At 41.2% G+C, this 13063-nt stretch overlaps 1 protein-coding gene across 1 annotated transcript in view; it reads right to left on the bottom strand.

Moving 5' to 3' along the window:
• Positions 1 to 13063, bottom strand: part of LOC147677796 (ATP-binding cassette sub-family C member 12-like) — a 1047046-nt gene that overhangs the window by 299385 nt on the left and 734598 nt on the right. The window contains exon 21 of the mRNA XM_086945450.1: positions 11392 to 11598. Coding sequence (XP_086801576.1) covers positions 11392 to 11598 — 207 coding nt within the window. The remainder of the gene's footprint in view (positions 1 to 11391; positions 11599 to 13063) is intronic.

Below are 13063 nucleotides of genomic sequence, written 5' to 3'. Positions count from 1 at the left end.
TGAATTTGCCATCACCATGTGTGGTTATTTTTCTGATTCTATCAACTTTAAAGGGAGAGTGATTTTCACTAAAATATATGTGGCTGTGGTTGGTTGTGACATATTAGGCTGGCAGGATCAAGCAAAGTTGGGAATTATTTTGAGACCAGGACATCCGGAACCCGTTGTTTTGGGTGATTTGCCTATACTGTCTGTTACAGAAAATTCTTTCACAACTGCTGATGATACAACTTTAACAGAATTACTTACTAAATATACAACAGTTTTCTCTGATAATGTTGGTTTAGTAAAATGTTTCCAACACAATATTGTTCTCAAAAAAGATGCTGTCCCAATAGTTTAAAAATGCAGACCTATTCCTTTGTCTGCTCTGGATGATTTTAAAAAAATGCTTTGTGACTTATGCTCTCAAGATATAATAACACCTGTGGAATCTTCTGAGTGGGTTTCCGCCAGAGTCGTTGCTCGTAAGAGCTCTGGCGAGATTCGCCTCTGTGCGGATTTGAGGGCACTTAACCACAATATTCTCATTGATTGCCACCCCTTGCCGGAATTCAGGAGATGTTAGCGAATCTGGGTGGTAGTAGGTATTTTACGACTATAGACTTAAAGTCTGCCTACGACCAGATTCCTCTCACAAAAGAGTCTCAACATTTAACCACCTTTGTCACTCCTTTTGGGGTTTATATGTACAAAAGCTTGCCTTTTGTACTGGCGTCCGCTGCCAGCGTGTTTCAACGACTCATGGATCAATTGTTTTCTCATATAGACGGTATTCAGGCGTTCCAAGATGATATTTTAATATACTCTGCCTCTTTGGAATCGCATTATAGTCTTCTTGAGATTGTTTTACAAAAATTGGAAAGTGTAGGCATGACAATTAATAAGATAAAGTGTAAATTCATTACCCAAGATGTTGATTATTTGGGTCACAATATTTCGGTTGATGGCATTAAACCTATGTTGTCTTTGATTAATGCTATCAAGGACGCACCACGACCTCAAGATAAGGATCCTTTGAGAGCATTTTTAGGGCTCAGTGAGTACTATGCTCGTTTTGTTCAAAGTTATGCGTTAATTGTACAACCCCTCAGGAATTTATTAAAAATGCTAAATATATTTGGTCTGCAGTTGCTCAAGAATCATTTGATTCAGTGAAGAAATTAATTTTAGATGCACCAGCAATTAGGGCATTCTCTCATGGGCAACCCACAATTTTGACAGTAGACCCTAGCACAAAAGGTTTAGGAGCTGTGTTGAGCCAAATGATTAATGGTCAAGAGTATACAATAGCCTTTGCTTCTAGGGTTTTAAGTGGTGCTGAATCAAATTACAGCACGATCGAAAGGGAGGCTTTGGCATGTTGTTGGGCCATTGAAAAGTTCTGTTTTTTTTTTTTTTTTTTAAATATTTTTTTTATTTTACCTTTCAAAAAACAAAGCACACATTTAAAGTAACAAAGAAAATAGCAAAAGATAACCAAATTTTTCTCATCTTACATTTGTTCATCTAACAATATCGAAAGAAAAAATACTTAAATGGAAGAACCAGAGAAAAAAAAAAAAAGCAGAGAAAAAAAAAGAAACCAAAAAAAAAGAAAAAAGGGAGATACGTACACATTTCATTGAAGGGAGCCAAACCGTGAACATATCGTATTTTGGCATTTTAACAATTTACACTCTATCAACCTATTCCTGCCCTCCATTTCTCCAGTGGTCCCCAAATTTTGAGGCCCCGAGTTCTCCCAGCCTTGCCTTTCCTAGCATAAATATGCTTCTCAAGATTGTATATAGCGATGAGATTTGCTAACCATGTTTGCATGGATGGAGGGCTCCTGTCCAGCCAAACTCTAGCTAACATCAATCTGAAAACAGCAGCTACCATAAACAAAAACATTACGTCGCCCGAGTCCATATGTGAATTTCCCTCATCAACCCCCAGCATAATTAAGCTTACAGAAAAGGTTATCTGTATCCTTAATGTATTAACTAAAAAGCGTTCAATGTCCTTAATTAATGTATGTAACTGTGGACATGTTGCGAACATATGGACAATATCAGCCTCCATGGAATTGCATCTAGGACATGTAATACCCTCTGAACCCCCCCACTTGGCAATTCTAGCTGGAGTAAAATACAATGAAAACAGGGTTTTGTAATGTTGGGATTGCAAGGGGGCAGAACAAAGCATGGTCCGACCAAGCTCTAGGGATTCATTAAAAACTTCCGAGTTAACCTCTATCCTCTCCCTCCATTTAGCCCTATGTTTATCTAAATCATCTGGTCTATTTTTTGCCAGGGCGGCATATATTAACCTAATGGAGTATTCTTCTCCTGCAATTGTCCCCTCCATCAGCTCATAGGGTTGAAAACCCAATGGCCCCCCTTGCTTGTTTCTTAAAAAACTCCTTATCTGAAGATATTTAAAAAAATCTCTTCTGTTTATGCTGTATATGTTCACCAAATCCTCAAATTGTACCATAATCTCAGAGTTCATCAAATCCCCAATTTGATGTATCCCTTTAGCTTCCCACCCAGCCATTATATGATCAGAAAAAATATCTTCAGGGAAGGATTTATTTTTATAAACTTTGGTGTATCTATTAAACCTGCCCATACCAGTTTTCTTCAAAAACATACTCCATACTTTGAGTGCCGCCCTGAGTGTCTTATACGTCTGTCTTCTAAGCTGACCCAAATCAGTAAAATAGAGAAAGCAATTCACGGTGTTCTCTCCTAGTACCGCTGTGTAAGCTTCCACAGACATATTGATAGACTTGGATGACCCTCCTCCTCCCCCTATCAGTCCCTGGATATACTGGAGAGCCGAGGCCAAATAGTACATCCTAAAGTCTGGTGCGCCCCAGCCTCCTCTATCTCTTGGCAACGTAATAAATTTATAAGCCCTACGAGTTTTTCCTTGGGCCCATATAAATCTATTAACTACATTCTCCAGCATACTGAACCATTTATTCTCAAAAATTAAAGGTATTGACCTAAATAAATACAAAAATTTGGGTAGAACCATCATTTTTAACACATTCGTGCAGCCAACCAGTGAAAGGTGCAAATTGTTTATCCTTTCCAAATCACTTTTTACCTTCCCAATCAAAGGCTTGATATTACACTCGACTATCTCCTCCAGATTTGGAGAAATATCAATACCTAAGTATGTTGCACTGCTGACCACCCTAGTATCCTGGCTGACTGCAAATCTGTTCAAGATTATTTGGGTCTTTGCTTTGTTTAGGCTATAGCCTGAGACCAGTCCAAATTTCTGTGCCTCTGCTTCTATACCTATCATGGCCGTATCTGGGTTGGGGGTCAGTATAGCAACATCGTCCGCGTAAGCGAGGGTTTTCATGATGCTGCCATTTAGTGTCATAGCCTGAATCCCAGGGTTTCTCTCTAATTTACGAAGCAGTGGCTCTATGTACAAAGCAAAAAGTAGTGGAGAAGACGGACAGCCCTGTCTGGTCCCTCTTTGTATATGTACTAGGTCTGAATGTCCTCCATTTACTCTTATTTTTGCGACCGGATTTCTATATAGAGCCTGTATTGCCTGTATAAACCCTGGCCCGATACCACACCACTTCATGGTTTCCCATAAATAACTCCAGGCGACCCTATCAAATGCCCTCTCTGCGTCTAAGAAGAGAGCAGAAATAGGGTCGCCTGCCACTTCTGCCGCATCAAACATAGTGATAACCGTCCTGATATGCTGCGTAGTACCCCTCCCGGGTATAAAACCATGCTGCACTGGACTCACCAGATGTTCTATACTCCCTGCAAGTCTTTTTGCCAACATCTTCGAATATACCTTTACATCTGAATTCATTAGGGTAATTGGCCTATAGGATCCAGGGAGGGTTGGGGGCTTCCCCTTTTTAGCGATAACAATTATATCTGCCCCTCCCCATGAGTCTGGTGCCTGCCCCCCCTGTTGTACATACAGCATAACCTCAAACATATATACCAACAAGCCCTCTCTAAATACCTTGTAAAATTCAATCGGGATTTGATCGGGTCCAGATGCTTTTCCTGACGGTAAAGTACTTAGTGCATCGTTGAATTCCTCTAGCCCCAGGGTAGATTCTAGAATTTCCCTTTCCTCTACTGTAAGAGGTGTTGTGACCAGATCCTTAAAATAATTATTAATGTCCACTGCTCCCCCTGGACTTTCCTGCGTATATAGTTTTTCATAAAAAACTCTAAAGACATCCCTTATCTTGTCCGGATCTGTAACAATATTATCCAAAGGGTCCAATATTTCCTTTATCTCTGCAGCTGCCCTCTGTTGTCTAACCTTAACAGCTAGTATATGCCCTACTTTTTCACTGCACTCATACGCCTCCCCTTTTTTGGCCATATAATTTTCAGCCACTTTTCTGGACATACTTTCTACCGCTTCTGCCTTCAATACAACCAAATTTAATAATATCTGCTCCAGGTTAACTTTAGACTCTATGGCATCTGCTAGTTTCCCTTCCTCTATATACAGCTTCTGTCGAATAGCCTCATTCCTCAATCTCTCCTTCTTCCGTCTTGCCGCTACATAGGACAGGGTTTCTCCTCTCACCCCTGCTTTGAAGCAATCCCATGTCTGTCCCATAGAGGCGGTACCATGGTTGATCTCCCAAAAAACCCTAATCCAACCCTCCATATGCTTCCTATAGTCTGCATCCTGAAGAAGGCCCCTCTCAAAAGTCCATGTTGATCTTTTTGGGATCCCTTGCGGCAACTTAATTGTCAAAATAAGTGGGCTATGATCAGAAATAATCCTTGGTTGTTTTTCAATCTGTGTCTCCTTAACCAAAGATTTTGAAACTAGGAAGTAATCTAATCTTACCAAAACCTGATGAGGTGCTGAGTAAAAAGTGCTACTATCTCCCACTGGATGTTGCATCATCCATGGATCCGCCAAAAGATTATTATACACCATATTAGTGATGGCCCTGTTTACCTTCTTCTTCCTGCCACTATATATCCCTCCTGTACCCATAAATGAGCTTATAGGATCATGTAGGTTAAAATCACCACAGCAAATGACGGGTTCGGGCCATTGTGCCAATTCCGTATCTATAAATTGCCACATTTCCGGATCATCCTCAGTGGAGCCATATGCCGTCACCAATGTTAGCCTAAGGTTTTTAAAACATACTTCAGCTATGACCCATCTCCCCCATTTGTCCTCCCTTTTTCTTTTTACAATCACCTCCCTTCTTTTCCCAAGAATTGCAACTCCCCTTGTCCTAGTCCCTTGTCTACTAGCTGCAAGAACATCAAAACCCAATTGATTCATCAGATATATCTGTTTCTCCTCAATATGCGTTTCTTGTAGGCATATCAGATCTACTTGTAAAGTTCTAATAAATGCTGCAGGTGAGGCATCATAGACATGAAAGAACGCCCACAAGAGGTACGGACAGAAAGCTAGATTGGGATTATTCGGCAACCTCGCAGACATACCAGGAAGAACAAGAGACAGGCTCAAGGCGAGATGAAGTACTGGGAACAGTCGTTGATATGCTGAAACAGATGCAGTCCGAAGCGAGATCCACAAGTCGTAAGACAAGACAAGACTTTAAGAAGATTCAAAATACGCTCCGGAAAACAAACAAACTGTATGAAGGATTGGCGGGGAGAGTAGCTGAAGTAGAGGAAAGAACAGGCAAAATAGAGGACGACTTCCGTAGCTTCAGTGACTTCAAAACACAGCAGGAAAAGAAAGCGGATGATGTCCTCTGGAAAATGGAGGATTTTGAAAATCGTCAAAGACGCAATAACATTCGTATTTTGGGGGTGGCAGAAGGGCTTGAAGGGCAGGACCCTAGGGGGTTTGTGATAAAGCTACTAAAGGGGGCATTCCCTGAATCCCAGTGGCAGTGGGAGGTAGAAGTCCAGAGGGCGCATAGGTTCCCCTTTGCCCAACGTAAGGCGTATGGAGCTGAAGGAGGGTCTAAAACACCGCTCCCCAGAGCATTATTGGTATATGTTGGGAACTTTTTGCTCCGGGAAGAAATTATCCAGAAAGCCACACCAAATAGTAAAAGAACTGTCGAGGGGGTCACCTTCTTCACCCGACCTGATTTCTGTCATGCGACGGTTGAGAGGAGGTGGAGGCTGAGGAAAATGATACCGTTGTTTCAGGCCTTGGGGTCTGAGGCATATCTGCTGTTCCCAGCTAGATTAAAAGTGATTACAAGGGGTAGAGTCAGGATGTTCATGTCGGAGATTCAGGCTCAGGAGTTCATTCAAGAGTTAGGAAAGGAAAAGAAAAAGCAGGGTCCTGTTTGAATAAAGTTTGATTAGCTGTAAAAGAGTTGTATGGGAAAAAGATGGGAGAGGGGCGCGACTAACGCACCCAGGAAGCGACCACACATAGGTCATTGCTGACCTATTTGCCTGTAGGGAGGGGGGGGGGGGAGGGAATAGGAAAAGAGGGGGGGGGTGGGGGAGCGGAAAAAGTAGGGAGTTGTATAGGTCGGACATGTTCTTTAGCACACATTTATTGCATTTTCAGTTTGCTTTATGTATTGTCTGCAAGTAGAGAAGGGAGAAGAATGGTGGGAAGGGAGGGAGAAGAATCTAATGTTGTATTTGGGACACAAGGAAGGGCTTTCACTAAAAAAGGGAGATGACATGTAAAGTGGTTTCCATAAATGTGTGTGGGCTAAATGACCCTAGGAAAAGGGCCATTGAAAAGTTCTGAATGTATATTTGTAGTTCGAGATTCCAATTGTTCACTGACCACAAGCCTTTAATATATATGCTTGGAGATAGCTCCTCTAACAGAGCTTCTTCTAGACTGGTCAGATGGTGGCTAGATTGCAGGAATATAATTACGAAATTAAATATATTCCTGGAGGTAAGAACATCAGGGCTAACTGCTTGTCTCAAATTCCTTTGGATGTGGTGATGTGGATTTGATTGTTAAAGGAAATGATTGTGATGTGGTTTTCACCATTAATGACTTGACTCAGTGTGACAAACGTTCTGAGGAAGAATGGTTGTCTGCTGAAAAAAATGATCCCTGCCTTCAAAGAGTTAAGAGATTTTTGGTGCAGGGTTGGCCTTGTGACAGGAGTTTATCTATGCAAGACAAATACTTTGCTCAGGTTGCTGCAGATCTATCCATTGTGGATAATGTTTTAGTCAGGGAGGACAAAGTAGTACCCCCGAGGGTTTTAGGTAAAAAATAATTTCTCTTGCTCATGAGGGGCACTTGGGAACATCCAGCACTGTCAGAAAGATCAAGGAAATGTATTGGTGGCCTGGTATTGATGGTCAGGTGAAAACATTTGTGGATAAATTCCCAGAGTGCTTGTGTTCTGATAAGCATTGGCGTTTGTCTACTTCGCCTTTATGCCCTGTTGAGTGGCCTGTGGGTCCTTGGCAAAAGTTAGGAATAGATTTCTCTGGTCCGTTTAATCTTCTCAGTGGTGATAACAGATATTTGATAGTGGTAATTGATTATTTCTCCAAGTGGCTTTATTTTTCTTTTGTGAAGAAGGCTGATTCTAATTCAGTTGTTACATTTTTGCAACGATTATTCATGATTGAAGGTCTCTCTGCTGAAATTGTGACAGACAATGGAACTCACTTTGTTTCCAATGAGTTTGAGGGTTTCTTGAGTGATATTTCTGTTAGACATGTGTTAGTACATTTGTATAGTCCAGCTTCGAATGGTCTGGTTGAAAGAGCGAACAGATTGTTGAAAGAAGGTGTGCAGACAGCTGTTTCTAGTAATCTGGATGTTTGCAAGTATCTTTGGGATAAGGTGTGGAGTTACAACACAACACCGCATTCTACCACTCATGTTTCTCCTTGTCTTTTACTCAGAGGAAGAAAACCTATTTCTCTGCTTAATCCATCTTGGTTGCGGAATAAAATTGGAGATGTCAATTCTAATCTGGATTTACACAAAATCAGGGAACAGGTTAAACATAAACAGACACATATAAAAGAAATTTTGATTTAAGGAGACATGTCAAGATTACTTCTTTGTCTCCAGGTGACTGGGTGATTATAAAGAAACCCATTGAAGTTTGCAAAGGCGAATCGAAATTTTCAGATCCTGCAAAAGTTGTCAGGGTTTCGTGGATGGTGGAATCGAAATGCTGTGGTTAAGATTACGGAGGAACAAGCTAAAATAATTTACAATAGATCCAAAACTCAAACTGATTCTAGTATGAGAGCTGATTGGCTCCAGGTCCGCTTGATGCAAAGATGTTTGTTTAGCTTGCTGATCACGTGACTTAACCTTGGCAAGGTAGACTGCCTCTATAATTCTTCTGTGGTTAATAACATGAGTACCATGGAGTTGGATGATGATTTTAAAAAGTGTGAAAAGGCAGTTCAGTTTATGGGGCCTCTGCTGTGTCTGGTGACACCTGTTTTGTGTTGAGTTACTGGTCACGCTGATTAACTTCAGCTTTCACCTGTCTTGAAGCCACAAGAAAATATGGTTCCGAATCAGACTGCAAAGCTAGGAAACATGTGGGTGAATCTCCGCAGCCCCCATTTGTCTACATTGTGTGATCCTTGGCTCAGGTTTGCAATGTGTGCTACATAGGGAAATGCATCCATCCATCCATCATTCATCCAACCACCCATCATTCATCCACCCACCCTTTTATCCATCCATCCATCGACAATTCATCCATCCACCCATCATTCATCCACCCACCCTTTTATCCATCCATCCATCCATCCATCCATCATTCATCCATCCACCTATCATTCATCCACCCACCCTTTCATCCATCCATCCATCATTCATCCATCCACCCATCATTCATCCACCCACCCTTTCATCCATCCATCTATCGACCCACCCTTTAACCTTCCATCATACATCCTTCATCCATCCACCTTTTCATCCATCCATCCACCCATCATTCATCCATCCACCCACCCATCATTCATCCATCCATCCACCCATCAATCCACTCATCATTCATCCACCCACCCTAAATGTAATCAGCCACAATTTGTCTTCCAAATCTTCTTTTACAGTAACCATTTTTGTGTGTGTGACATTATTTTAACCAGAATAGTTTCTCAGTTATTGAAAACTAGATGGGTGAGTGGGGGGTCGCTCCTGCCAAGATGATGCATTGTCACCCAATGTAATGGCGGGTCGACAGTGATAAGGGATGGGAAAAAAACAGTTATCTTACAAAAGTTTTCCTTTTGCTTATGGAACAGCTTGGGCTGTTACTTGCGTGTTGGCTAAGGCAGACACATTTTCACTGCATCGTCATTATATTTGGTCCTAAAGAAAATTGAGTAAAACGTATAGAAGGAAAAACAACATTGCTCCAAGTAAATGTAAATAATTTTTGATGCAATAGTCAGGCAAGGATTAAATATTACATTACATTTCAGCGTGTTATTCTATTCAGCGTTGCTTTATTATTTGAGTTAATCGTTTCACAGACTTTAAACGTTTCAGTTACGAAATACTAAAACAAAGTCTGAGACAACTTCAATGGGGCGGGATCATGCTTTTTCTACAAAACTGCGGTAGGACAGATGCAAACGGTACAATAAGGGAGAGAGGCCGGGCGAACACACATCACAACGATGTGCTTACATTAAGCGTTGCAATGGCGTGCGCTTTCACAGTTTGCGAGGTTGCGATTTCTAAGTTAATTGCTAATTCACAGCCCTCATCCCACCTCACAGACACCTTCCTGGCCTCCCTCGCAAAACAATTCAATCACATCACAACCCCCCCTCTGGACGATGATAATGAACAGCTCCCTGAATACTGAGGTTATGCCAGACTGCCTAAAATTAGGCCAAATCACTTCACTGTTAAAAAAACCAGGATCAGACCTTGATGACCTCAACAACTTTAGGCCCAACCCGAACCTTCCCTTCCTGGCAAAAGGTCTTGAGAAATGTGTCCTATCCCAAATCACTCAGAACCTCAACACTAACAATCTTCTTGACTCACACCAATTGGGCATGAGAAAGGGATGTAGCACAGAAACATCTATACTGAATATAGCTGATGATATACACAAATCTCTGGGTGCTGGACAATGCTGTCTGCTCATCCTCCTAGACCTATCAGTAGCCTTCAGCACAATCGAACACAAGCTTCTTCTAAACACCCTCAAACAACAGATTGGAGCTGACGGATTGGTTCTGCGATGTTTCACATAATTTCTTCATAACCGCTCTCAACAAATAAAAAAACAACTCAACTTCAAACCTCTGCTATAACCAGAGGTGTTTCCCAAGGCTCAGTGTTCTCACCTTCACCCTTCAATATCTACATGGAGCTCCTCACCATCATACTCAAACAAGCAGACATCCCCTACCACATCTGTGTGGATGACATCCAGCTCTACCTGGAAATATCCTCTCTAGATGACATACGCCGACTAAATTATACATGTATACAATTCCTACACTGACTATCAGACAACTACCTGAAACTCAACCAAGAAAATACAGAAATGTTTCTCCTCTCCAACAACTGACAAACTCCCCCAGATCAGAGAGTGGCTAAAGCTCATCAATTCTCTAAACTGCACAAGAGCCTAACATTCAGCCTTCTGCGGGGCCATCGCTTGCAGCACGTTCCTGCATTGTGTGGCATGTGTGCCACACTGTGCAGGAACAGGTGTGCAATTCCAGGGGGTACAACATATGCCCCCCTACATACCCTCTCTGGCTCAGGAGCAGCACGGGTGCTGTTACGGCCCTCTTTGTTGCCTCTCCACCACCTTTTTCATGGCAGGCTCACCACCATGAAAGGGACGGCAGAGAGGTAACTAATAATATGCTTGGTGGTGCCACAGCGGCACTGCCAGCTTATTGCAGCTACCTGACCACTGTGCGACCGCTGTAGGATCCTGGGTCCCCAGGAGGCGCAGCAATCCTGTGGTGGTCTGACTGTCCAACTCGTAATACTGTAGACGGGCCTGCAATGTGGAGGTAGTCAGACTGCCACAGTGAGTACGGAGGTCCAAAAGGCCTTAAGTAATGACTGTGAGTAGTAAGTAATTGGACTATTAACTTATAAGCAACTTTAAGGACAGGACTTTGAATCACATGTGATTTAAGTTAAAGAAGACTACCTAAAGGTTGCTTTGAATGAATGAATGAATGAATGAATGAAAAACTATTTTTAAAGCGCTAACTGCTATTTCCGTGAAGCATCCCAGCTTTCTGAGTTAGAGAAACATATTGGATAGTAGGACTGGATCGAGGTCAAAATGTGATTGCTGAAGATTATCATCAAAATAAAGCACTTTAATGTTTACATATTGACATTTTTGAAAGGTTTTTTATAAAACCCCAATATACATTTAACAACCATACATAAAGTGTCTGCACACAATTTCGTAAACATAAGTACCCATGTATACTGTACCTTGTAAAATACTTTGTCGTGTAGATTTGAAGAGGCTTTTAATGTGGCCTTTGTGAAAGCAAAACCCTTAATGAAACTGAAAACAATCATTCCCACTATCGTCATTCCGTAAATTAGCTGGTAAAAACTCAAGTCAGGATTGTCAGTTATGCTTTCTGGATTACAAACTGGTGCAGAAGTCTCATTGTTTAGTATGCTGCAATTTCTCTGCAAAACAGGAATACCAACATTTAAACAAATCATCTAGTGTGAACTTAACTTTAAAGAAAATATGCCAAAACATACACATTTCTCAAGATTTAGGTTAGGTAAGGGGATCTGGTAACATGATGGTCAGGATAGCACATTATCCTCTACAGAGCAGACTCCTTATGGTCACACACAAATGCCAGGAAGGGCAGCATGTATGTAGACTGATACGTAATCGTATTGGCTACTATGTAATTTACTATATCGACCAGAACCTAGGAGCATGTGATCATGGCTGACTAGGTTGGTAAGGCCATTCAAAACGCTGAAGAGCCCAACAGCCTTCTTAGAGTGGCCTGATCAATCTATGTGGGCTCCCTGTGAGGAATGTGTTTAATTTGAAGCCACCAAGCACTTCAGACAATCTGACTTTTCATCCTGTGACCATCAGATATGACCAAACAAAATATGATTTAAATGGGTATTTGCGCAAAAGGTGTTCAGAGTTGTTACCCCTACAGTGAATTACTAAAAAAATCATTTTAGAATTGGGAAACAGTAATAGTACAATTTTGTATAGAAATGTAAAACTTTTATAAATTTCCATTATAATTTTAGACTGTGCAAAATGAAATTCACTCAAAACTTATATGCTATGTTTTTGCTGCCATTTACATGTTTTATTTCATCCTGCATTTTTTGTTGTTGCTGGCAGTAAAGCAGAAACTATCACAAAAAGCAAAAGAACCAAGAATTTAAAGAAAATAAACAATATCATATTATAAAAGTCAGTGTCAGTTCCTAGATCAGGAATGTGAAGGATGTATGCATAAGTAAATGGCATTGTAAGAGAAGCAAACAAATCTCAGTAAAAAAATACAAAATGCAGCTAAGCTCAGGTGGTGTCTCATTTGCCATATATTTCAGCCAAACTTCCTGCATACATGTATATCCACCTGTTTGCTTGGCTGGAACTTGATCAAACATGTAGAGTTCACACATTTCGGCACACCAGCATATGGGTGAAAAAGGTTGTTGCTATTACAGTTACGTGGTATAATCAGTTTGGCCACCACTAATACCCACTAATACCAGGAAAATGAAACCATGCTTACAGTTCTTGTTAAGACCTATCCTAATGGTAACTATGGATGACTGTATACCAAGACCCAAGCAATTTCACACTATCTCAAAAACGTCCCATAGGACAACCATGTGAATTCTGCCTGGAGATTCACATCTGCAACTAGTTCAGCAGGAAAGTGGGTTTCTGCAGTGTGACGAATCTTGAGAGAAATCTGAACAAGTCTTTCTCTAGACAAAAACTCATATTATTCCATAACGGGAAAATTTGGATGTGTTAGAAATGGGGCTCTCTAGTTGGCAGAGGTAGGTACCTTTGACCAAATAGGGACTCTTGCTTCTAGTCAGGGTAAGGGGGCTACACTCCTAAATAATCCCTACTCACCCCCTTGGTAGCTTG

This window comes from Lissotriton vulgaris, chromosome 12, assembly GCF_964263255.1.
Source record: "Lissotriton vulgaris chromosome 12, aLisVul1.2, whole genome shotgun sequence".
NCBI classification, from domain to species: Eukaryota; Metazoa; Chordata; class Amphibia; order Caudata; family Salamandridae; genus Lissotriton; species Lissotriton vulgaris.
The sequence above is the reverse complement of the archived record's forward strand: the minus strand, read 5'-3'. Positions and strand labels throughout refer to the sequence as shown.